At 43.0% G+C, this 27,666-nt stretch overlaps 1 protein-coding gene across 10 annotated transcripts in view; it reads right to left on the bottom strand.

Moving 5' to 3' along the window:
• magi2a (membrane associated guanylate kinase, WW and PDZ domain containing 2a) overlaps window positions 1-27,666 on the bottom strand; it is a 376,696-nt gene that overhangs the window by 60,471 nt on the left and 288,559 nt on the right. For all 10 annotated transcript variants that reach the window (XM_070548124.1, XM_070548106.1, XM_070548075.1 and 7 more), the window contains 3 exons: window positions 7,587-7,644; window positions 6,724-6,845; window positions 810-992 (listed from right to left, as the gene is read on the bottom strand). In XM_070548124.1, the coding sequence (XP_070404225.1) occupies window positions 810-992; window positions 6,724-6,845; window positions 7,587-7,644 (363 nt within the window). The remainder of the gene's footprint in view (window positions 1-809; window positions 993-6,723; window positions 6,846-7,586; window positions 7,645-27,666) is intronic.

The following is a 27,666-nucleotide window of genomic DNA, read 5'->3' as shown; positions in this document are numbered from 1 at the left end:
AAAATAGCCCCCTTTCACAACCAACTGAATGTGTACGGTTCCACTTACGCCAACATCACACACAAAAAATGCTGAACACTAACTAGAAATTCACGAAAATTTTATAGAAATAAAACTGGGTAATTGGTAATTTAAGACCTTTGGAAACTGTATTTATGGATTATTTGTCATTTTTAAGGATTTTTAGGGCCTTAAATTTGGAAAAGCAAATTGAAGACTTTTTAAGGACCCGCGGATACCCTGCAGGATTTCTGAACGATCGTTATTTCATCCAGTTTCCACATCAGGTTACCTACAGCTACACTCTGGCATGAGCAAAGGTAAAGTGATGTGCATCCCTTTAAAGAAGTGTGTCTTTTATACTATGATTAAATTCCTTCCTTTAGTCGTGTTTCTATATAAGCTGTTGACTTTGTGTCCACTAATTCCCTTTACACGACCAACCACCTAAAATAAAAACAAACATGATTATTTTTGGTCTGTTTGTAGGAGTGAGTCAGTTTAACCATCTCAGGTGGTGTGCATGGACGTAATTTTTTGGGGGGGACAGGGGGGTCATGTCCCCCCACTTTTTCCAAAGTCAAGTTTTGACCCCTGCACTTTTTACCATCCAAAAACAATATTACGCTATACTAAATTGACACTGGTTGAGCTCTAGGACCAAGCGGAAAACAACCGTTTGTGTTGAAGCCTGTTTCCCATTAGAGCATACTGTAAAGATACCCCCCCCCCCCCCCGTGCTTTAGAATTTTCACTTCTAAAGTGAAAATTACGTCCATGGCGGTGTGTCAGCTGCGCCCGCGGCTCACCTGTGGCCATCTTTCCATCAGCTGCTGCAGGCCCATCAGGGATCACGCTTTTCACCTGGAGGAACTCGTCAGGCTCGTCGCCCCCGATAATAGTGAAGCCGAAGCCCATGTTGCTCTTCTGAAGCTCCGTGGACAAGAAACTTCCTTTCAGCTGAGTGGGGTCCCGTGTGAACAGTGGCTTTTCTGAAAAGGGATGAAAGGAAATAAATTAAAAAGGCGAATCTCTAAAAGGCTCTAATGCAGAGAGGACTTTAAAGCCGAAGCCAGGGAGTGCTCAGAGGGTGTGGGGGGGGGGTCACTTAAGGGTTTAGCCGCAGGAAAACTGGCACAAACGGGCACAGGTGGGATCGTAGAGCGCACAGGTGGGATTCGATCAATTCTGGTGGCTGTGCGGGGTACAAATGCATCAATGCGCCACAACACACACAATTATCAACTAATCCAGTCCTCCAGAGCTGGAGCATGATAGGCAGAGTGTGTGCGAAGAGCAACAGAGGTGCACATCTTCAGTCCAACCCAAGCAGCAAAATTCAGCAATTAACATGCTCTCAGCCAGGGAAAACGCTCCACAGGAAGAGGCTCAGAGAGGGCAGGGAGGAACTGGGAGGTTTCTGGGAAGTTTTCTAGAGTAGTGTCTTGAGTGCTAATGAGAGGATCTCAGCCAACAAGCTTAGCCACACTTAAGCAAGTCTTCCATCTTTGCACCTGGGACCAGAATATGAGTTTGTTTGCTGTTGCTCATCCGGGTTCAGACAGATTACCTTCTCTGTGCGGTTATGCACAGAGATAAAGCAGGTTACAGTGTACAGCTATCATACAGATCCAATAAATACATCTCATGGGAAGAGCTTGCTTGTGAGTTTGCATGCTTACAGGGAGTCAGGAGCCACATGAACGATAGCCAGCCCCCTCCCCGCTTTTCCATCTTTGCCTACTTACTGACAATGCGCCACAGAGCAAAGGGGCTACAGAGAGGCTGCTCTAGCACCACGGTGCAGGTGGGGGTGTGAAGGGGATGCAGATGATGGTGCTGGTGATGGGGACAAATGTTCATCCGCCGAGTCAGAACGCTTCGCAGTGGGGACACATCGGCCGAGGAAGACGTAGCGTACGGAGGGGCTCTGCGACCCAGCGCCGGGGAGTGGGTGAGGTCACTGAGGCTGTGGCAGCGCTCCAGCAGCAGGCCGACCTGGCTGCGCTGGGGTCTGGGGAGGGAGGCACAGGGGGTGGCATCTTCCACTGGTGTCAGAATAGGAGGAGGAGGAATGTGTCGGGTCAGTACACACCAGGTAACCACGGAGACCAGCTCCCCACCTAGGGGTGCTCTACTACGTTGCTACGGAAACAACCCCCACTTCACAGTCTGGTATTTTTTAGCAGTAAATCCTACTGCTGTAAACTGGTGAGAAGAGGGATCAGGTGGCAACAAAACAGGAGTTAAAAAAACGATACATCCCACTTAAACCCACCAATTCTCCTGGATCCAAATGACTGAATCAGTTCAATTAAATATTTCAACCCCATCAACTGTTGGCAGGACCTGTCTCATACAATTACATTACAATTAAACACTTCTCTCACGACAGCTACGAAAATCACCTTTTAAAATGAATGAAACCAGTGTTTCCTAACCAGGGTTAGGCATACTTAGGGTGAGCGCATTACAGGGAGAATAAATAAAATAATGAATAAGAATAAATAAAAGCAGGGATGTTTTAATGCTTAATGAATACTCTAATATTGTAATGCACAGTAATATATGGTTGAAATCATATTAATTATCAAATTTGGGCCAACCGCTACTGTGCATACATTTAGTCAAGCTGCGTCAGCTTTGCTGCTGCAGGCAGCGCGCGTGGGTTAGGGAGTATGCGTAAAGAAGACGGGGTGACAATGGTTACATGGATCTGGTTTGGGTCTGACGTTGAACAGCAAAACATCCACAGTAAATATTTCTGGTGACATTAAAGGGACTTTACGGAGTTTTGAATTTTTATGCTCGCGATTGCCCCCTCAGGCCAAAAGCGTAACGGCAGCTTCAATAGTAGGCTCGTGCACGAGGCGCGCATGCCGTACGTGCACACTCCTTAATGAAAATAACAGCTGAGACAGTCCCTTGTGTGTGTGTGTGTGGGGTGGGGGGTGGGGGGGTCTGGAGGACAGAGGACAGGAGAATGCGCAGCTAATTAATGAAATAATTTGGTTCTGTACCTTTCTCTTCAGCACAGCCGACAAAGGTTTATGATGGGTCAGTCCTCCTGCATGCTCAGATCATTCCCTTCCCTTGCTTGAAAAATTGTTCCAAAATGAAAGTTGAACCCACATCTTTTTTATCTGTGAATTCAATGCCGTTCGGCGAGTCTCAAACAAAAACTTGGGCATCTTACTGTAAAAAAAACATATCATTAATGTAAAAAAGAAACTCTAAATGAACTATTTTCACATCGAGAATCAAACCCAGGTCTTCTGCACGAGAATCCGACGTCTTACTAGGTGAGCTAAAGCGCCAATGACGTCTTTTGTATCTGTTACATTTATATCCTTGATGACAGCTGAAACAACGTTCAAAGAACGGTTCGAAGCAAAAATGGCTATTTTGTTGCTAATTTGAAGGAAATATCTAGAAAAAAGTTCTACAGAAAGTAGCTAAGGGTCCTCAGAAATGTAGCTAGGTTCATCACTAGGCGTTCAGAACAGCGACAAAGTCGCTGAGTTGGCACTGCCTCACTCTCTGCTGCTAAAGCTACGGATAGCAAATGCTACGGGCTATGCCTGAGCGTGAACGAGCATGAAGCAGCCTGCTCGACCCGAGCAGCTCTCTTTTTCTGTGATTTTACAGAAAAACAGGCAATCACAGTAAAAATGCCAGGGCTCATTCTACAGGACCAGGGCATTGCAGGAGAATGTATGAAGAAGACATTTATTATTTCTATACATGTTTTGGCTGTCAAACTTCCATAATGCCCCTTTAAATGTTTTATCTGTGTTAACACTAATTATACCGTTAATTGAAGAACACCGGCTTCTAAACTTTCAGACATTTCTCGTCACTTAATACGAACACATTTCCATCCGCAGCAGTTAACCCGATTAATATCTCTCTCTCTCTCTCTCTCTCTCTCTCTCTCTCTCTCTCTCTCTCTCTCTCTCTCTCTCTCTCTCTCTCTCTCTCTCTCTCTCTCTCTCTCTCTCTCTCTCTCTCTCTCTCTCTCTCTCTCTCTCTCTCTCTCTCTCTCTCTCTCTCTCTCTCTCTCTCTCTCTCTCTCTCTCTCTCTCTCTCTCTCTCTCTCTCTCTCTCTCTCTCTCTCTCTCTCTCTCTCTCTCTCTCTCTCTCTCTCTCTCTCTCTCTCTCTCTCTCTCTCTCTCTCTCTCTCTCTCTCTCTCTCTCTCTCTCTCATTCATCCCGTCACCATCACTCAACCAGGCGTAGAGAAAAACGACAAGCATCCAACCTTATTTAATGTTGTTGGTAACGAAGGAAAGCATCATTCTAGCTGCAGTTATTCACTAGTGAAGCAACACTTCACTTCTATGGGAAAATGAAAAACATGAAAAGTGATTCAATGAATCAGGAAGAAATGTTATTTTGGGTTTTACATTTTTCACTTCAGTTTAAACTATAATTTAGCTTGTATTTTTATTCATTTGATGAGGATTTTTGTTCTGCATTGTTTGAAGAAAGACTCGTAACACAACAAAGACTACTTGAAAGCTTTTGTATTTTTGTAAACAAGTTTTGAACATTAAACGTTCTTTAAATTAGGTTCTATTCATTTTAGACATATTTGTTTATATTTGTTCTGCTGCAAACAGATTTTCGGCCATATGGCCCACTCCTACCCAAATGAATGATAAATGACTCGCACCTTTCAGAGTCAGAGGACTCCAAAGCGCTTTAACCCGGGCGGACACTGTACGACTTTTTCACTCGTAGCACTCAGCTTCAGCTCAAACTGTACGACTTCCTCGCAGGGCAGATCTCACGAGTCATGCGTTCACACTGAACGACCCAGTTCTCGGATGCGACCTGACTGCTCACACTGTACGTCTGGTAGCAACACGTCGGACCTAAAAATATGCTAAAAATAGCAGTTTTTACACAACACGTCAGAGTTTTTGGTGTTGTTTTGCCTGTTGTCCTTCGGGAGTGCTGCAGGAGGACACACAGGGATTTATGGGAGTTGGATGAGGAAAACGAAATAAAGAAAGTAAATCTGTGTTTTGTGATCAGTTTCATTTGACATGAACACGACAAACACGCTTTTTTGACAATCTTTGTGAGTAAAGAATGTGTAGATATAAAAACGAACAACGTGCGTTATTATGGGCTCGACACACGGGTGTCACGATTCAAAGATGGTAGGACCCAAAATGAAGTAACCCAGGATGACACGAAGTAGAAATTGAATAAATAAAAATCCTTTATTTTAAGGTGAACCAAAAACAAAGTGAATCCAAAGGTGGGGAGCCAAAATCCACAATCCAGGTAACGATCTGGAAATCCAAAAACTCTAATAATCCAAAGCGAGACGAGACTGACAGAATTACAAACAATGGACCGACAGCAAACAGAGACAAGACAGGGCTTAAATACACAGGGAGAACAATTAAGGAAACAGGAAGCAGGTGTGTGGAGTGAGGGCTGGAGGGAAGGCAGGTGACACAAATTATCTAAATGGGGAAACAGAACCAGTGGAGGGCAAATAAACCTAAAACCCAAAACTAAACCTAAGACTGAGGGAAGGACTCACACACACACACACACACACACGCACACACACATACACTGAACTGGGGAATGGACACGCACACACGCACACACAAAAACACCAACTGGGGCAGGACACGCACACACGCACACACACACACAAACACCAACTGGGGCAGGACACGCACACACACGCACACACACGCGCACGCGCACGCACACGCACACGCACACGCACACACACACACACACACAGAGCAGGGGAATGATTCACACACACCGAGCTGGGGGACAGAGAGGCTGGAGATGACCCGGGAGGCACAATTTAAAAGGGCTACAACAGAAGACACTTAACTGAGACGCAGACAAAAGACACACGAGGGCGCTATGAGACACAGAAGGGAATCTAGAGAGGGATGGAGAAACATCAGGAGACACATGAAGGAAGACAGACGCAGACCATGACAACGGGAGGCGACATCGCCTCTCCTCCATTCATTTTCAATGAGACATGCACGACAAAGCGATAATCGAGAGTCTCCCTCCTACTAAGCGAAACACGAAAAACGTGCGTGTGAAACTTTGCGCTCGTGCACGTGTCGTGCACAGGCGACCTAGCGATGCGATCCCACAAAGTTGAAATATTTTCAACTTTTCATTGCTGTCGCTCGGACGAGGACCAATCAACGGAGGTTTCATTCACTGACCAATGAGCGGACAGGATGCTCGGTACACCTCTGAGCAAACATGAAGCAGAAGTTGATTATTATTATGTTTTATATAGTAAAATCAGAAGTAAGATTTCACATAACTCTAGCAGCACCTTGTGAAACATCATATCTACCGCTTTATTAACTCTGAACCGCTTAAATAACCTTAATTCCCTCCAACCCGACACAGCCAAACAAAACAACGGAAGTTTCAATTTCGCCATGGAACAGGACTCGTAGACGGCTTTGCCGCTGGCCGCTGCCGCGGGTCGCCTCCCGTGTGTCAGGTAATGAAAGCGACAGGCGACAGGTTGCAGACCCATGCAGTAAAACTAGAGAGGAAGTCCTGAGCTTCTGTTGCACGTGAGGTCGTTTACATGAGAAAACGCCAAATGAAATCAACTTATACTTGAAACGCGACTTTACTGTAGAAACATATTATACATCTAATGATGCATCGTCTCAGACTGTTAGGAGACCAGTGTGGTGGTCCTACCTCTGTAGATGGTGGGAAGAGGCAGCGAGGACAGACCCTGACTTTGCATCTGCTGCTGCTGCTCCAGTCTCCTCTTAGCCTCCAGAACCGGGTTCTCAAACTGGGTTCTTCTGTTTATATGGCTGAAAAGATAGAATTAAAAGATCTTCAGTTCGCCCTACAGGATCTAACATCCCTGATGCCGTAATTAAACATTACCGCTCCTGATTTATGTAACCAAGAAAAGAAGATACAGCTTATTTGGGGGTTTTCCATCAATAATTCAGCTAATTTTAAGACAAAGACGACCCAAATCTTCAAAGAAACCTGCATATCTCCATGCCATCATTAGACGTTTCCCTGAACATTGTCAAAGAGCTGTTACATAACAGCTTTACTATATATTTGCATAATTATATAACTTCAGGCTCTTCTATTAGAACGACAAAGCAGCACAATCAAGAGGGAAGGAAGCGTGGCGCTTTAGGTGCCGTTCTGCAGGTTTTCTTCAGCCAAGTCGAACCAAGTGACTCCCTGTGTGTCTAAAAATAGAACTTCATCCCTACATCCCGGAGCGCAGAGCATCCAGATCACAAATAGGAGAAAAATGACATTCCTCAAAAGGGAGGGGCCGAGCAGTTCAATAGACTGCGGCAACTGCTGATACAGGTGAGAGAAGATGCTTTGCACTGGAGTTAATCTACGGATAAATACCAGGAGTGTGTTTCTGACTGAAGGTAACAGAAATATGGAGAAGTGCGCGTAGGCTAATAAACTGCCCCTGCAGCCAGCGAGCACATAGAAGTAATAAATATGATTAATACTGCACCAGCGGGCTACACCCAAAATCAAGCTTTCACATATTAAAGATGCACTAAACTCACTCGACGTAGTAGCTCCCGTAAATGGGGTCATCAATTTTCTCCCAGCCGTACGGAAGTTCTGGAGAGGGGAAAAATAAATAAATAAATAAATAAAGAAACACAGACACGAGACAACAACAAAGTGGGTTTGAAATGAGCATAAAAACAGTTTTTTCAGGCAGATTCAGATAACAGCATCCTCTTAATCTGAGCAGGAGGCACACAGAAATAAAAACTTAAATAAAAATCAGGATCTTGTCACGTTGACTGATTTAAAGAGGCTATCGGTGCTCAAGGAAAAAAAGAGTTCTGAACTCTAAAAGCAGCTGAACTTAAATCTGTAAAATATTTATACTCTGCATCGTCCCAAGACTGTAAATATCGTGTTTTGATGTAAGGAAGTTTGCAGAAATTTACGACCGTATCTAGAACAGACACACACACACACACACACACACACACACACACACACACACACCGCGGGTGTTGACGCCTCATGGCATCAAGCGGCACATATTTCTTCTGGTGTTTTACAGTTTCTCTCCAAACGCTACGAGCCTGAAGATTCTTCCAGCCGTAAACAGCGCTGACGGATGACGGGCAGATCACACCATAAAACTCCTGTGATGAGACTCTGAGTGGCATACCAAAGCACGATTGTTCGCGTTGTAACTACACGAACACGGAACATAACAGAGTTTGTGTTTGACAAAGAAAAGACACTTTTTACTGCAACTTTTTTATGCAATTATGCAAAAACATTGTTAAAAATACTAACTGAAGGCGTGACATTTGAAGCTGTGAACTGCCTCTGTGGCCTGAAGCGTCAACCTGTCTGTGTGGAAGGAAACTTCAAATGCTACATTTAGTCATCGGCTTTTCAACATCAAATACGTATAAAAATGAGCCTGGTTAACTTCATTTTGTGTGTTTATATTCCAGAATCTGTTAAAAAAAATCTCTAAAACAAGTGACAGGCCAAACATGCCTGCCTTTGGTGTTGCTAAGTAACAAGAGCAACAGGCTGTGTCTACAGGCAGCGAAAGGCCAGCTGGGAAAACTCTCGTTAAAACACCAACCAACAGCAGAGAACCCTAAACGCGATCCCCGTTTAAAAACAAACTCACAATCGGCTCTGTCTGTGCCTCCGCCGGTCAGCAGCGAGAGAGATGATGGTGAACGAAGCTTCACCACGGTTGTACCAAAGGCACCTTTTTGTAGCCTAGCTAATATGTTTTTGTACATTTTATAGTGTTGAAAGTCCATCAGAATCGAACCTTAACACATGGATGGACAGTAACTCTTTAAAGAGCAAGTCACCCCAAAATCAACTTTTTTTTTCTGAAAAACTATATAAATGTGTGTCTAATCGTGCTGCAGACACGCGTAGCCAATAGTTTTGCACTTTAGTGCATTTTTGTTAAAATTTAAATTTTCTGCCTAAAACTGTCAGTGTTGTGCCGTTGTCAGGTAAAAACTCTGCACTGCTGTCGCTATTGGCTAAGAGGTACCCTAGAACGTTAGCTGGTACCATATGATGTCACAATGTCTTTGTGAGCCTGTGTGTGTGTGGCTGTGTCTCAATTCAGGGTCTGCATCCTTCGTCGGCCGGTTACGTCACAGCGCCGTGACTAGGCCTGTCCCAATTGGAAGACTCCTTCAAATGCGGTCGACGAATCCGGCCTTCTTTTCGCCTGAAAGCAGGATGGGTCCGGTGTATCCTTCAGTGGTTTACATTTCCCAAGATGCCTTGCGGGTCGGACGGCAGAACTTTTAAAAACAATGGCGGACAGTGAAGCGGGAGCTGTCGGAGAGGATTGCGCATATAAATGTCAGTATAAACTTGAAAACTGTTAGGTTAAGGGCTTTTTGTGATGCATGAACATTGTTTTAGTTAGAAATGTTACAGTAAAAGTGCTTGTATTGCGGTCTCGGCTCGTATGTTCGGCCGCTCGGTGTCGTACTTCTCCCGCTACGTTTTCCCCCTGATTTTAATAGAAGTTTGTATTTTAGGGACAAAAGAGAAAACCAGGGACTTTATTAAGCTTAGGGCGGAGATGGACCACATGTTCACTGGAGCAAAGTATTCGGCGGCTGTGGCATGGAGGTACAATAACATCTCATATTTTAAAAACTGTCATTTGAGTTTAGTTTTATCTGCCAAAACATGAAAGGAATAACCCGTTGTCCTCTTTTCTCTTCCTGTTTCTTTTCTTACATGTTTGTTAAGACTATTCTGGAGAAAATGGGCATCCAGGGGAAGGTGACAGCGATGACCAGCTTCTGGAGCTGATCAGGGAGGACATGAGGCTGCAGAGGGAGGCAGAGCAGCAGAGGGCCCAGAGAGAAGGGAGAATTTTGACAGGCTTGCTAGAAAAAATGTTTAAGAAAGATTAAACATGTACATATAAAAGTAATATATAAATAAAATCAGTTCTGGATTAAACACTTGAATTTTATTTTTGTTTACAAATGTGAATTGTTTAATATTACAGGGTATCTGCTGGGTCTTGAAAAGGTGATAAATCGGTTTTGGTCAAATGAAGACCCTTAGAAAGTATTAAAAACTATTATCACATCTTTGCTCAGGCTCAGCTTACCGAAAGTATTTTCTCTGAGTTAGCTCTACAACAGTCAAGGAAATGATAAAAAAGCTAAATGGGCGATGGTGGCACAGGAGTTAAGTGCTCGCCCCGTAATCGGAAGGTTGCAGGTTCGAGCCCCGCTCAGTCTGTCGCTGTGTCCTTGGGCAAGACACTTAACCCATGTTGCCTGCTGGTGGTGGTCGGAGGGACCGGTGACGCCAGTGCTCGGCAGCCTCGCCTCTGTCAGTGCGCCCCAGGGCAGCTGTGGCTACATTGTAGCTCATCCCCACCAGTGTGTGAATGTGTGTGTGAATGTGTGAATGACTGATTGTGTTGTAAAGCGCCTTGGGGGGTTCCAGGACTCTAAAAGGCGCTATATCAAATACAGGCCATTTACCATTCATCTAAATAAAACTTCGAGCTCCATCGTTTAAAGTTCCTTCTCCCTTCTGCTCAGGGGCTCCACGGTTGCTAGGCGACGGAACGTTCGCCGAGGGAGTGGCGGGAATTCATGAAGGCTAGGCCTGTCCAAATTCACAGCTGTTAACATCCGGTCTACTCGGCCGACGGAGGACCCAGCCCACGTCGGCCAAGTAGAAGAATGCAGACCCTGAATTGAGACACAGCGTGTGTGTGTGTGTGTGTGTGTGTATTTGTTAGCAGCTCCGCCCTCTTGGTCTGCTAAGCAACAGCATTTGTTGCATTTTTCAAACAGGAAGTGGGAGTGGGGTAATACTCTGAAAGGGGGTGACTTGCTCTTTAACCAGCGGGTCAACCAAGCACGTACTTGTAAGGATATTTGAATCCAAATGTAAATATTATTACCAAACGTTATTATTTCCTTACTATTTTAAAATGTTTTTAAATGAGGGATGCTCAGTCTTGGCCTATTTAACGATATCAGATATACGGTACTGTCTGAATCTTAATTCCCAATACCGATACAAACAGATACTGTTACTTGCTGTCCTCCTCTTGTAAAAAGAAAACATGTCAGTTTACTAACATCACACATCTCCTATCATGCTTACATTTTACAAAATTTATGTGCAAAATGACAACTACTTCAGTTTAAGTTAGAAAAGTGCCAAATTTATTTTGTCTCCAACAGCAGCTGATTCTCATTCTCCCTAAGCGTGATGCTAAAAACATAAAATATTTACAAAGATCTTTAGATAAGAAAAGCAGATGTTTTACATCAGTTCTGTAAGAGGAGAAATAGCTGAGTTTGAATTATAATATGTGAATCGAAAAGCTGTGTGATTATAAGACAGAAAACCAATACAATATAACATTTTAATGCAGATACCGGCCTATATTAGTGTTAGAACCATAATATCAATATCCCTAGTCTAACTTAATAAAAAATACAAAAAACTAAATTTTATAGTTTTTTAACTTAATTTTGACATTAAAAGGGACATTTTTTGCAAACCTGAAATTTTGCACTTTTTGTGCTGCCATGTGGGTCTCTACTGCCTCTAAACACCCCAAACATGATTCGAGTAGGAATTATTTGCCCAAAATGACTCATGTAAAAAAAGTCCCTTAATGTGATGTCACAACCTCACCCACCCCTCACCTGTCGAGTCCCTAACCTAAAAAAGAAGCCAGCATGTCTGCCATATTGGTAAGGGAAACACAGGGATTTAACATTCAAGCACTTTTAAAGGACAGATCTCAAGAGCTTACATTGTTGAGAATCACATATACGTATGTTAACGACACATAAACAGCCAAAATGATTATTTCTCTTTTTGATCTCAGAAAACTTAAATGCTATTGTGTTACAACCAGTTTCATTCAAACGTCAAACACTTTTTAAAAATAATTCAAGCACTTTCAAAACCTTGAAAAGACCACATTAACATTCAAGCACCTGTGAAAGTCTTGGATGTAGAATTAGACTTCTAAAACATTTTGGGTGCACGAACATTTTCATTTACAAACACCAAGACTGAAGCAGGTTGGACTGTTGAAACATTTCTCCATTTATCTCACACACACACACACACACACACACACACACACACACACACACACACACACACACACACACACACACACACACACACACACACACACACACACACACACACACACACACACACACACACACACACACACACACACAATTAGACGTATTCTCCTTTTCATTAGCATTTCCCCCCATGATGTAATTGAAAACAACGTGCTAGCTTCTCCGCATGCAGATTTATGAAACCAAAACAAAACCACTGTTCCTTTTTAATCCTACAAGGGCATCCTTTGTATTAGACTGCGAGAGGAAAAGTCATTTTTATAACTGATAATGAGCGGAGCGTGAATATCTGAGTCCAGATTTGATGGAAATCCAGACAGTTGCTGTGGAAGATCACCATAAACCAAAAATGTCCACCTCATGGTGAGGCTGCGGAAGACATCAGCAGGATTTATCGACCAAAGTCCGTCCTTGTAGTTAGGACATCATGTACTGAACAATATGACATCTTCATGTGTCTAGCAACCACTTCTTCTGGTGCACACACACACAAACATCTCCACTAAACAGGTTTGGGCTTCGGACCAATTAGCATTTAAAGCACATCGCCACGCTATCAAAACCACTTCCTGTTAAAACCGCTTCTCCTTGCATGTAGCACAAAGTTCAGGAACAGTGTGTGTCGGCGCTGCTCAGCTCATAATTGGACGAGGTTTGATGAGTGACGATGCAAAGTTAATCAGCATGAGAGCGGAGAACAGACAGAGGAGAAAATGCTTCCTAATCAGAGAGGAAAGCAACCAGAGGGAAGACCCCTGACAAAACACACACACCATCTATACGACCATTTGTGTGGTGTTGCATGTTTCTGATATCTCTCAATGACCTAGTTTGCCGTCACACACACACACACACACACACACACACACACACACACACACACACACACACACACACACACGAGAATAGTGCACACTCAGAGGAGAAATGTGGAAAACAATGCTTGTGCACGTGCCATCTGCCTTTCTGAACCCCTGCCCTAATCCCCTCAACACAAATGATTAAAGTTTCAGAACGACGCACTATTTTTTGCCTGTAGATTCACTAAAATGCATACTTGCCCCAAAAACCACAGACAGACACTTAGACGCGCACACTGTTGTGAGTGATATAACGGAGTGCAGCGAGGAGGCTGACAGCCCACGGGATTACCTTCTGTGAACGCTGCAACATTTCTGAGCCCCATCTCCACTCATTAAATATGAAAGAGTGTGTTTCATGTTCTCACCTTTACTGGGTGGTACACACACACACACACACTGATTATGCTAGTTAGACACACACATTCTGTTACTGTGCACTCGTACACACACAAATGCATCAGATCAAAGCGATGCCATGTTCTCAGCAGTCTTCTAATAAAAAACTTTCTATTGAAACGTCTACAGAAAACGCTGCAGGAAGCCAAAAATGTGTCTGCAGGACTTTACACAACACTGTCATTATAGATAATTGCAGTTTGTGCAATTTGGTTCATGTTCTTCTTCTTCTCACCATGTCTTTTTCTAATAAGTCACTGAAATCAGAAGCTTAAAGAGATCAAGTAAGGTTGTAAACACGGCAGCTGCTAATCTTTACGATTGCCTGTTGGTGCTTTTGTGTTGCTGCATGCAGGATTTTGTTTCTGCAGCAGCGTTGCGTTCGGACATCAAATAAAGTGGTGAGTTCTCGATGAAGTTGCACTTTTGAGGTCACAGAGAAGACCGACATCCCTCTGAGGGCACAGACAACGGGCTAGGAGGAGGTCGGCTCAGAAAAATGATCCCGTCTAAATATTTGACATAAAAAAATGGCTACCTTTGGTCCAAACTTGACTAAAATGCCTTAATGTCGAGTAGAAAATTCCCACAGAATTCCATCTAAGGAATCTTACAGAGCTGTTAAAGGTGTGGTTCACTCGTTTAATCAATACAGTAGGAATTAATGCCTTGTAAGTCGTACTCTGGGGAAAAAAGATCAGATGCACCGGTTTCAGGATCTAGAAGTCAGCTGGAGGTGAAAGTAGCTTGAGACGGCCGGATTTGGAGACTTATTTCCTGATATTTGGACATCTCGCCACTGATTGGCCAACAGCAACTCGACTCTACTACTGAATCCGTTCTGCTGTGTGGTGGAATTGCTAATGCTAATGGTTAGCTTCTAAGAGCCAAAACAATCTCCTGGACATTAAACCAACATTATAGCCTTTCCCGTTGTGAGTCAAGATGGGTGAGTTCATGAATGTTAGTGACAGAGGGACGTAGATCTGCCACGGTATTCAAATCCTAGAGTTTCATCGTCTGTCTTCTATCAGAAGCTAATGCAGGAGATCGGTGTCGGAGACTATATTCATGTTCAGCCTGCATGAAAAACTCTGACTGTTTATAATCATTAAAAAATGGTGTTTCAGTGAACCACTCCTTTAAGGGCTTGAGCTCATGTTCAGCGCAGGAACAATCAGCGGCTGCATCCTTCCAAAGCCACAGTTTAAGGCCAATTACATCACAGCCAAGCAACAAGGCTGTCCAGATGTGAAAGAAACAAAAAATGCGTCATCAAACCCGTCTTCATTTTCCCCGGATTTCAATGACAGGTCCTAGTGTATTCTTACTGGCAAAGGCTGTCCCAGGATAGACTGGGCTGAATGGTAGATGTTAGTTTTTGTAACGGTGACAGAGGAAGCAGGAGAGGATTCTGGAGACTTGTTACTGAGCCCGTACGGTGGGTCTTGTGTTATTTCATGTCTTCTTCCTAAGTTTGGTTTGAACTTCTGATTAGCACTGTCACGATTGCTAGGCGACTTCACATATGACAAGGTAGGGGTGGGAATACATCTGAAGGCTAGGCTGTCTAAATTAACAGCCGCTCACTAACGATCTTAGTGGTCAAGGAGGGACCCGTCCGACCTACGTGGACCAGGTAGGATGGGTCCTGACGAGGATGCTGCTCCACCTTCCTCAAACTCTCTTCTCCTGGATTATTCCTACCGTTAATTAACCATTAATTCCCTATAATCTCCATCTGTATCCACTAGGGTGAACCACCACTGCACTGATATAAGGGGCTACAAAAATGTCTGGTTTTGAGCTGCTGTTGAACCACACACCAGAGAAAAGGTCAGCCAGTCACTTACGATCAGTGTTGGGAATAACGCCGTTTAAAATAACGGCGTTCTTTTTTTGGGTAACGGAATAATCAAATTAATTACTTTTGCACTGTTGCAACGCCGTTACCGTTACTGGGGACGGAAGGCTGTGCGTTACTATGTGCTTGTCGACCGTTGAGCAACAGTGCGAGGCTTTCTGACCGCCACACTTCAGCTGCAGCCAGGGAGAGAGAGGCGTCGGTAACGCACTCACAAACACGATGATTGGTCGGGTGGGCGGAGACCCTCAGTGTTCTCACCGTCTCAGTCGCTGCCTGTTGTAGACACAACAGAGCAGTGATGGGAATAACGCCGTTTAAAATAACCGCGTTACTAAAAACAATATTTTTTCAGTAACGAGCTAACTAATTAATTACCGTCTTCTTTTATCAAAACATCGTTTCTGTTACTGATAAGGAAATGCGTGCGTTAAGCAGCGCGGTGTGTTGAAGCTGTCATCAGCTGATCAGGAGCTAAAGAGGAAGATGTTTTCATCCAAGCGCATCACGGCCGTGAAGAACGAGGAAGACGTGACGAAAAGTCTGCGGCTGCAGACCCACAGATTCACTGCTGCTGGTGGGAATCTGCAGCAGTGAATCTGCGGGTCTGCAGCCGTGCCCTTCTTAGCGTGACAGCAGGACGTCCCGAAGGTCCGCTCACCTGTTCATCGCTCAGACGTCCTGATCTTCTACCTTCCTAGATCATCCAGCTGTAACCTGTTTCTGATCATGTCTTTAGTCCCGCTGTAACACTGATGCATCGGTCTCAGACGTCATGGAGCTCAGGTGTTAGAACTACCTGTGTGTGTTCACCACCCAGCTTCAGCTCTTCTGTGGTTGGGTCTGACCCAAGTTAGTAAATGTAAGTCCTCCATCAGGCTTGTGCCTCTTCTAGTGTCATTTTAAAGGATTTTATTTATTTATTTATTTATTTAACCATTACTAGATTAGCAGCAACAGAAATGCTACTAAAACACACAATTATGTGAAGCTGGAAAAATTTAAATACTGTACAAATTTACATTTATTTCTGTAATTTAACTAGACTGAGAGACCATTTAAAGGCTCAGGAACCTTTACAGGTGTTTCTATTTGCAATTTAAAATTGTAGCTGATTGGGGTCTTGTTAAATATCACACAGTGATATTTTAATAGTCTAGATAAGTGTAATGTTCCTGTTAGTGGTTCTTCCTGTTAAGTGCTTATTTATTTAAATTATTCAGGTTTATATAAAACATTTTGACACACATTTTATTATGTTCAGTCATTAGTCATTTATATTTCACTATTGTAGTCATTTATAGTAAATTAAGTTTAATTAAGAGGGGAACCCATTTTTCTTGCATTTTTTAATGAAAAAGGTAACTAAGTAGTTATTTTTCTTGGTAATGAGTTACTTTTATAATCTTGTATCTCTGTAACTGAGTAACTTTTTTGACAAAGTAGTTAGTAACTACAACTAATTATTTTTTAAAAGCAACTTTCCCAACACTGCTTACGATGGATCCAGGACGGCACAGTTAGTAAAAACACATCAACAGGCGGTTAAATGTTTTGTTTACTTCTAAGTATTTAAGCTCCTCAGTGGCTAAAACCAACGTATTCACCTCCAAGCCGGGCATTTCCCTGCAGGATTCAAACGCTGCCATTCACAGCTGCAAATTATAAATGCTTTGTTTGGAAATAAGTCCAAAGATTTTTACCCTCCATTAATCATTTTAATCCTACACTGTAAAATCAGAAACATTTCCAGAAAAACATAAATTATAAAACTATTTCTGACTATTTTATTAAGTCAGACCTCCCTTAAAAATACTTTTACGTTAGTGATGAATCAGGCAGCTAAGAAAAGGTGATATGTGTTATTTCAGTTTCAATTTCAACAAAATAGTGTTTTAACTGCACTCATCGTGTGTTTATGGTTGTATAGCTTCACTTTGAAGAGCTTTAGGTTAACAGAGCAGCGTTCTAAAGATGGGAGGACTGTGGTTTTACTCGCTCTCTGCTGTCTGGCTCCTCCGAGGGTCGTCTGTAACCTGCCTGTCTGCTGCCTGCAGTGGAATACTAAATCCAAAGCATCAGCGAGACACAAAATGTCCGCGACTGTTGCTGAAAACCCAAACTGCTTGGTCACATCTCAGTGTGCAGTACTCCTGCATTGAGATTTTTAATTTGAATCACATCTCTATGATTTCCAGTGATGCTGAAGCACGCAGGAGAAGGAGGAAGCTTCCTTCTGCCACCAGGAGGCATCTTCATCTTAAACATTCAATAATCACTTCCTCTCTCTTCTTCCTTCCCTTCATCTCATAAATAAACTCTTGGAGAAGGCCTTTACTGAAGTCGAGAACACTTTTTACTCCATTGTCTCGTTTCGATTTGAGACCTCCAGACACTGCAGAGTTTTACCCAAGCCCCTTTTTCTCATCTCTTATAGCTTTGAAAGGCAAATAGGCTGAACTGAAGCATCTTCAGAGCCTCCAGCGTTTTAGTCGCACTTTCTCACTGGAGCACCTTCACACAGCTTCATTTATCACGTCACTCTGAAAACAGCCAAAATGTGTGTGTGTGTGTGTGTGTGTGTGTGAGACTTTCAAGAGCTTTATGAAAACCTAAAGCAGCCAGCGCAGCTTGTAACTTCTCAGACTGATACACAGATTTGAGCTTGGAATGAATTTCTTCTCTTTTAATAACCTCAGAGTCGAGCTGCAGAGGAGCTGAAATGTCACAGAATGACAGTGTTGTGCAGGAGATTTAAGGACGTAAATGTCTGTGAACATTTCCATCCCAGAATACTATCAGGGTGGCATCGAGGATGAATTTTTGAAAGAGGATAAATATTTAGCAGAAATGCACTTGTGGAGATTTTAAAGAGAACGGAGTCAAAGAAAACTCATTCCTGGTAAGAATTTACCACAACTTGGATTACTACTAATAAATCTGTATTACTTAGTTGAGAACCAAAGTTGTTCCTGCTTATTATTAATGTCAGAATTGTTTTTGATTTTGTAGATGAGGGCAGGACGCCGTCTCTAACATGTCTGTCCTCCCTCTCCTCTCATCCCAGCGTGAGGGTTGATGCTCTAATCAAATTTCAAAGCCTGTTTTTATTATTATAATTTACAAACACATTTACTATAATTTTCCATCACCTTGTAAATTAGGTCATTAGGGACCCTTCTTTATAATTTCATAACTTATTTTTAAATAAACTCAAAATTTTTCTAAATGCTTATTCCCATTTTTACATGTCTTTATTACGTCCTATTTAAAAAAATCTCATTTATCATTTTAATTTGTATTTTTAAACTGAGTTAATTTGAGATTTACATAAATCTGAAGTCAGACTTTAGTGACTGCTATGCAAATGTACTTGTTTATTTGTGTTTGATCCTATTTATCAGTTGCAGCTCTTTTAACCAGCTTGTGGTTGTGATGAGTTTTATTTCATTATGAATAGGCACACTTAGGGCCTCTACAACCACACATCAAGGTTCTTCCTGTTTACTTAAAATCACTTTCTGTGAATGCTTCACAATAATTCAATTCAAAAATACTTTATTAATCTCAGAGGGAAACTGATTGCTGTAGTAGCTCAGAATAATAATAATAATAATCAAGTCATAAAAGAGTTGTTGTATATTACAATGGCTGTTGGCAGAAAGGATCTCCAGTAGCGGTCGGTGTTGCAGCAAAACTGAAGAAGCCTCTGACTGAAGACACTCTTCCGTTGTCGGACAGTCTTGTGAAGAGAATGCTCAGGGTTGTCCATCATTTTCTTGATTCTCTGGAGAATCCTTCTTTGCATTATCTCCTCCAGTGGTTCCACAGTCGTCCCCAGAACAGAACCAGCCTTTGTTATTAGGCTGTTGAGCCTTTTCAGGTCCCTGCTTCTGATGCTACTACCCCAACAGACGATGGCTGAAGAGATTACACTCTCAACAACAGACTTGTAGAAGATCTGCAGCATCTTGCTACAGACATTGAAGGACCTAAGCGTTCTCAAGAAGTGCAGTCTGCTGTGTCCCTTCTTGTAAACGACTTCGCTGTTCTTTCTCCAGTCCAGTCTGTTGTCCAGGTGAACTCCAAGGTATTTGTATTCCTCAACCACCTCCACTTCTTCTCCTACGATTGAAACAGTGTTTGACTTCACCCTGTTTCTTTTGAAGTCTAAAATCATCTCCTTTGTTTTGTTCACATTCAAGGTCAGATGATTGTTTCCACACCATGCCACAAAGCTCTCCACCAGCTGTCTGTACTCAGCTTCCTGTCCATCTCTGATACACCCGACAACTGCAGAGTCATCTGAGTATTTCTGTAGATGACAGGTCTCTGATTTGTACTGGAAGTCTGAGGTGTACAGGGTGAAAAGGAATGGTGAGAGTACAGTCCCCTGTGGTGCTCCAATGTTACTGATCGCCTGGTTTGATGTGCAGTTCTTCAGCCTCACAAACTGTGGTCTGTTTGTCAGGTAGTCTTTAATCCAGGCGATAGTTGAGGCCCCCACCTGTGTCTTCTGGAGTTTCTGGCAAAGTACATCAGGCTGAATTGTGTTAAATGCACTGGAGAAATCAAAGAACATGACCCTGACAGTGCTGCCTGCTTTGTCCAGAAGACAGTGGATTGGTTGAAGCAGCTGGATGATGGCATCTTCAACTCCAACTCCATGGCAATAAGCAAACTGCAACGGGTCCTGATATGTCCTAGTTTGCTTATTCAGGCGGATAAGCAGGAGTCTCTCCAGGACCTTCATGATGTGGGATGTCAGGGCAACCGGTCTGTAGTCGTCATTGACTGATGAGCGAGTTTTCTTTGGAACTGGAACAAGGCAGGACGCCTTCCACAGGACTGGAACCTTCTCCTGGGCCAGGCTGAGGTTGAAGAGGTGCTACAGAATCCGACAGAGCTGCTCTGCACAGGCCTTCAGTACCCTGGAGCTGGCACCATCTGGACCTGCAGCCTTGTTCCTGTTCAGTCTCTCCAGCTGCCTCTTCATCTGACTTCTAGAGACAGATAGGTGGGAGGGGGAGGTAAATGGGGCAGCAGCATCTCCTGACTTGGTTGAAGACAAATTTATAGAACCAGAAGAGTCCATGACTGCGTTAGAGGACAAAAGAGCTGGCGTGCGACAGGAAAATGTTGGATCAGAGGAGGATGGGATGTCTGATTGGCTGGGGACAGGCGAGGAGGATGCTGGGTTTGTTCCTGAACTGAACCTATTGAAGAACTTGTTCAGTTCACTGGCTGTGTCCAGGGTGCCACCTGTGCAATCCTTCTTCTTCAATGATCTTCTTCATCCCTGACCAGACATCTCTGATATTGTTCCTCTGTAGTTTGTTCTCCAGCTTCTTCCTGTATGCCTCCTTGCTGTCTCTGATCTTGATCTTCAGTTGCTTCTGTATACTCCTCAAAAATTCCCTGTTTCTCTCCTTGAAGGCTCTTTTTTTCTCATTTAGCAGATTCTTCAGTTCACTGATGATCCAGTGTTTATTATTAGCAAAGCATCTCACTATTCTGGTGGGTGTGATGTTGTCCACACAGAAGTTTATATAGTCAGTGACACATCCAGTCATGGCATTGATGTCCTCTTCATATCCTTGGCAGAGAGTCATCCAACCTGTGGTCTCAAAACAACCCTGCAGGGCTTCTTCAGCGTCCTGTGACCATTTTCTCACAGTTCTTCTTGTCACAGGTTGCCTCTGAACAACTCATAAAAGCTTCCTTCTGCCTTCAGCTTACTACTTTTAATGTGAAGCAGAACCAGTAATCTAACCTGGGTGCAGCTTCTGCTTTATGAGTGAAGGTGATGAAAATAAAGCAAAAAGTTGGATTAAATGCTACGTTATTCCAAATGAATCACTCCTGTAAAAAACAATCACTGTATTTTTGTAGATGAACCCAGCATGCTACTGCTTAGGCTTAGTGCATCTTAGATTTGGTTTTTTTTTGTAATGATTTAATGATTATTTCTGATTCTAATGGGTCACTCTGAGTGTTTCATACAGGCTGAACATGAAAACAGTCTCCTACACCTATCTCCTACATTAGCTTCTGACAGAAAATAGACGGTGAAACTCTAGGATTAGAAAATCCTGACAGATCTACGTCACACTGTCACTAACATTCATGGACTCACCCATCTTGACTCACGATGGGGAAGGCTGTTGTTGGTTTAGTGTCTAGGAAACAGCAGAGAAGGTCACGACTAGTAGAAGCTAACTGTTAGCATTAGCAGCTCCACCACACAACATAACTCCTCCAGGGTTGTGTCACTTGTGGAGATAAAACATCAGAGTTGCAGCGCAAACAGATTCAGTGGTAGAATCGTGTTGCTGTTAGCCAATCAGTGGCGAGGTGACCATATATCAGGAAATAAGACTCCAAATCCTGCCGTGTTCATCAACAGCTGCATTCTACGTCATCAAACAGGCGTCCCGGAGCTTTCCCCCCAGGGAACAACTTACAAACCATCCATTCCTCTTAGAGATCACCGCAAATGTATTCAAAACATGAGCTAAATAAATAAGCTCAACTCATTAAATTAGGCCAGATTACTTTAATGCATTTAAATAGAATATTATAGGTCACTTTAGTATGTTTTGTGTCATTGATTCCCATACAAATTCAATTTTGTTTGGAAAATTAAGTTTTCATTCAAATCATTACTTTAGCCTGGAAAGAAAAAAAATATACAAATATTCAGCTTTTATTTTAACCTTAAAATTTCTCCAACTTTTAGTATTGCAATAACATCATTGAACACATTAAGATTCCTGGACTTTCTCTGAGTTCACTGAATGTTTTTACTGTAACACTTTTGAAAATGACACTTTAACAAACAACAAAAACAAAATTACAAACGGGGAAAAATACACAACTTAGAAGAATCTCAATATAAAAAAGAGTAAACTGTTACATTATTTATTTTCTTTCCTTTTTTCTTAAAATTTCAGTTTTAAATCCTGTTTTTCACACCTTTTTTCCTGATAAATTCACCTTCAGGGGAAATTATTCACACAGCTGCGATATCTGTGGAAAAATCTGAATTTAAAAACAAAACAGATTTCTCAAGCTTATCGCTACACAGAGTAAAAACACTCACCTGTGACCTGACTTTTCCTCTTTTCAAAGCTCTGGTTCATTTGTGAAAAACGCTTTTAACAAGCAGCTTCGTGCAGAGACACCCAGGCTGTTTTTGTCTTTACTTCCCACCTGCATCGTTACTAAATGCTCATCTTGTCCTTTTAGGGTCAGAGAAACGCTCTTCCGTGTGACCCTTTTGTTACACGTTAAAATGGATAATTATGCAAAGTGGGATTTTGGTAATTGCCTTGTGGTCGCCGTTGATCAGACTAAATTGTGCTTTAGTGGTAACTAGATTCAGCTCAGCTCAATTAGAGAGCAGACGGATGAATACGTATGTAAAAACAGATTTATGGGTTGGTAAAATACTGAACCTGTGCCGTAAAAAGCTGTTTCAGGAGTCGGTCGACCCGTAAATGTTTAAGAGGTTATTAAAGCTACTCGTGATGTGAATGACATAAACTACAAGCTATGATGACATATGGTACTGGCGTTCATAGGTGCTCCTTCAACACATCATAAACACTTTTAACAGAAGCAGAAAACAACGTAATTACTCCAAACATTAAAAAAAATCAATGCAAAATAATTACTGTTATATTATAGGGAATTATATTTTTTAGTCATTCTCTTCAGCCAGTATAAAACGACCCTTTATAGGGTTAATGAGAAGTCACCCAGGCCCCACCGCCCCTCGAGGCCAGAATAACACACTTGCAACTTCAGAGTGTGTGGACCGCTCCCCTGAAGTCACGCATTTTGCGTACAGCTGTAGCGATTTATGGCAATCCATGTTCACACCTCAGGACAGACGAGCTACACCTGGTTAGCATTTATTGGAACGTGTTAATCACGGAGAACGTCTGACAACAACAGGGTCAAACAAGGGTCAACATTGGCAGTTTTCTGAACCACGAGAGCTCAAAGACAAATACGGATTCAAATTGGATGCAGACCTAACAATCATCCTACTGTGCTTGTAAGCACAACTTTAATATTATCAGTTTGTGCGTGTTTTAGTCTTTACAATTATTTCTAGATATGTTTGTCAGGTAATCCAAAAGAGGCTGTGCAGTGGCGCAGTGGTTAGAGCTGTTGCCTTGTAGCAAGAAGGTCCTGGGTTTGCTTCCCGGTCTGGGATCATTCTGCATGGAGTTTGCATGTTCTCCCTGTGCATGCATGGGTTCTCTCCGGGTACTCCGGCTTCCTCCCACAGTCCAAAAACATGACTGTTAGGTTGATTGGTCTGTCTAATTTGTCCTTAGGTGTGAGTGTGTGTCTGTGTGTGTGCGTGATTGTTTGTCCTGTGTGTCTCTGTGTTGCCCTGCGATGGACTGGCTCTCTGTCCAGGGTGTACCGCGCCTGATTGCCCGTTGACCCTGCGTGGACAAAGCGGGTTCAGAAGATGGATGGATGGATGGAAGGTAATCCAAAAGGGTTGAAATGAAGGCAACTGGACGATTTTGGTTTCTTGAAGACGTTTCGCTTCTCATCCGAGGAGCTTTGTCAATACTAACTAGAATATGGGAGAGTCAAGCTGTAGCTCTGTTGTGATTTAATGAGCAGAAACTACACTGAGTACCCCTCCTCTCTACCCCCGATGAGTGGTTGATCTCTATTGAAAGGGAGTTGTTGTGCTGATTAGATGCAGGAAGGTGTGACCTAGACTGAAACTGCTTAGGAATGAGATTCAAAGCTGCATCATAGGAAAGGTGGAAAGGTGAAACCTAAAGGTTGGTTTATGCTTGACGCGTCCGCGAGGTCCGCACGGCTCCGCGCGGAAAAGTTGCGTCATTTTGCGTCATTTTAACAACCACGCCCCTCCACCGCGTGTCCGCACGGCCCAAGATTTCCGCAACGCGCACCTCGGAAAATTTCTAACCACGCGGACGGTCGGACGCGGAAAAACATGGCGGACCGGCACGGCAGAGGTTCGTAAATACAGACATTTGTATGATTCAGCTCTCAAAGATCACCGTGATCAACATGTTGTTAATAATTCTTGGAGAGAAATAGCTCGCACTGTCGGAAAAGACGAGAACGCTGTTAAAAATGCTGAAATACCATGTTGTAAACAGTGATTTCTACTTCTACTATGGTGTAGTGTTGGATGCATGCCGTAGAGCTCCATGCTGCCCCCTACAGTTTGGGAGAATATTGGCTCACCGCAGAGACGAGCCGCACAAACCATAAACGCTGCGAGTTGTGAAGCGCGTTCCAGCCGCGAGCCGCATCACCGCGCGGAAAGTGAATGCGTCAAGCATAAACCAAGCTTAAGCCCCACTCCCCTATTTAAAGTGGGTTTATCAAGTTTGACGTAGCTGGCGTCCTCAAACCATCTATCTGCTGTCCTGAATGTGTACTTTGTCATCTTCAAAAGTGTGTCTTTTTGAAATCAACTAATTTCTGGATCTGTTTGATGCTCTAATGATCCATATTCAGAAGAACAACTCAATCACAGCAGTTATGAAAATTTAAACATTGTCTACTAGTTTATAAAAAGGACTTTAGGGTTTCAACTTACTGAGAGTTAATTCCACGGCAACAGACACACACGCACACACACACGCCTGCCACACATGAATCCTAGTCCCAATCTCCAGACCCCAGGCATGCTCTGCTGGGGATGTTCTCAAAATACACCCATCAATCACACGGTAGACAGCTACCCCCCACCCCCACCCCCAAGCCCCGACACACACCACTATGACTGCTGCTGCAGGAGGCTCAAGGTGAAGGAGGGCGCCGCATCTCTGCATCTACAATACATCACCTGTAGGTTGGTAAGCAAACTTTCTGCATCCGGCCACAATAAAAAAAAAAAGCTCTAAAGCTCTGCTGGGCTGTCTGAAAGGACACCGGCTAACAGGAGAGATGACATTTAACAGGCTGGGGGAGATTTGCCTCAAACTACACATCTGGACAGATGCAAGCACGAAAGGCCTTCACAAGCACCCACAAAGGGCGGCCCTTTTCCCCAAACAGCAGACGTGAGAAGAGAAAAAAACAAGTTATTTCCCAAAAAACAAGGTTTTCCAGTGTGAGATAATAACTCTGTCTCTGCCAGAGGAGCTCGTCACATGACCAGAATGTAATTACACGCCTATCTATATGCAGACGTCTGCCAGGAGACAAAGGAGCTCGGTAATACGATTAAAATCCTTCAAACCCGAGAATGGGAGTAATAATCCACCCCTCTGTCGTTCACACGCTGTCCATGTCGTGTTGAAAACTTCTCCAGGAGGAAACGGGGGCTGAAACTGTGATAAAACACCAGACTTACCTGCAGGCTGCAGGTAAACTACTGTGCTTAGGTTGTCCTCTTCCCAGCCAACAAATATTAGAAGAAACAGGAAGAGGAAGAGCCTGCCCTAGTTTTTATTTTGTGTTCGAAACAAAACAAGGAGAAACAGGAGAGATAGATATAGAAGCAGAGAGACAGAGATTTATGGAGTGAGTTACGCAGCTAAAAGGTGTCTGTGATTTCAGCCGCTCCGTCTTCACCGGAGCCGGCGTTACTTTGAACAAGCAGGAGAGGAAAACACCCGACACACACCATCTCTGTGTGTGTTTTGACACAAGCCGGCATGCGGTAGGGGCTGCAGCTGACTTTAAACATGAGAAGCAGCAAGTTGCCTCAACAAAAACGACAACATTTACTCCGGCTACTTTATTTTTATGTGCATTCTTTAACATTTTATTAGGGGAAACAGTGGAAGTCCTTTCCTTTCACACCGTTTTATCTGACAACTAAACTTATGAGCCGCTTTTAGGAAAATATACTCCGTGGTTACAGTTTATTTGTGCAGCGTTTCGGTTTGGTGGATCTTCCAAAATCCCTTCAGATTAGAACTAAACCAGAAGAAATAAAGCAAATAGAGAAAAAGCACACAGCTGCACACTTGTAGAGAGTCATAAAACATGACTAAGAGTTTCATTCTACCGTTTTGGGTCATTTAGATGATTTGGTTTGGATACTCATTGCATCTCCGGTCTTTTTCGGCCTTAATGTGATGATGACACTAATTTATCAGGATGGAGGTGGGCTCTGGGTAAAACACCTCCTTCACATCTTCAAATAGAATATTTTATGCTTAAATCACACCAAAGATCAAAACCCAAACACTATTTTTATATCTAAAATACAATTTTAATTCAGCACCCTTTTGCTCGTCTCCAAGGAGAAAGATAGGAGCTCTATGTTAAAGGACTAACCGCTGCACCAAAAACTTTAGCAGTTTCTCATTAATTTCACTCGTTTTTATTCAACAAACACATAAAAAAATGGTCAAAAACTGGAGTTTTTTCTAAGCTCTGGCTGTAGATGTGGACACAGCTAGTATTATCAGCAAGAGGCCATGCTTTTGGTTTATCCCTTACAATATATGTTCTGGTTTAAATTTAAAAACCAAATATGTCCTTATTATTGAAGCGTTACAGGAAGCTCATTAAAATAAACCCCTTTTTGTGCTTGAGTCACTCTGTTACAGATTTAGGCAGAAGTAATAAGTCTGCAGGTGAAACGATGAGTTGAGGAGCCTAAATTAGCATTTTCTTTCTCCCCTTCAAAGTAAAAGACACTGTGATTTGGTATATCAGAATAAGGGCATGAAGTCATTCCAAGCACACAATATAGTTCATTATGTTTTGTGTTTACTGTAATATTTCTCCATTCCTCTTCATTATCTGCATTGAATATGTCTTGGAAGCAAAAAGCTTGTATATACAAGATTATTTTCAACGATGAGAACGGGAGAAGGGGCTCCCGGATGCCCCTCTGGGACAGAGCCAGCTGGGTATATCATGGACTCCTGGAAACAGTGGAACCTGATCTGCCTGTCTCAACTGTCTGTAGAGGATTCTGAAGACGTCTGGATATTCGTGGTGTTGGTGTCAGGTTTCTTGCTTTTTGGCCTGAGTGGTTACCTGGCTTACCGGAAAATTTATGAGCTGTCGAGGAATACTGGCTCAATCCCGGAGCTCAAGGATGGATTACACCGTGCTGTGAACGCACAAACTCATATAATTGTCGAGATGAGTCGTAAGCTTGGAATTTTGGCTGAGATTCAGACTCTGGCACAGAAGGTTGATGCCATCAAGGATACAGCCATCAAGGATCGTCACGGATTGGGATAGATTAATCAACGTCATTATTGGATTCAGAGGGGTTGGAGATCAACAGAACACTACGGCAGAGAGGAAATTATCTCTGTCTGTCCCCAAAACGAGGTCTTATCTGAATCTGGTGCCCTTGAGCCTGTGAGGCTGA

Source organism: Nothobranchius furzeri, chromosome 1 (genome assembly GCF_043380555.1).
Source record: "Nothobranchius furzeri strain GRZ-AD chromosome 1, NfurGRZ-RIMD1, whole genome shotgun sequence".
Lineage (NCBI taxonomy): Eukaryota > Metazoa > Chordata > Actinopteri > Cyprinodontiformes > Nothobranchiidae > Nothobranchius > Nothobranchius furzeri.
Note: the sequence above shows the minus strand (reverse complement) of the source record. Positions and strands in the feature narration are given on the sequence as shown.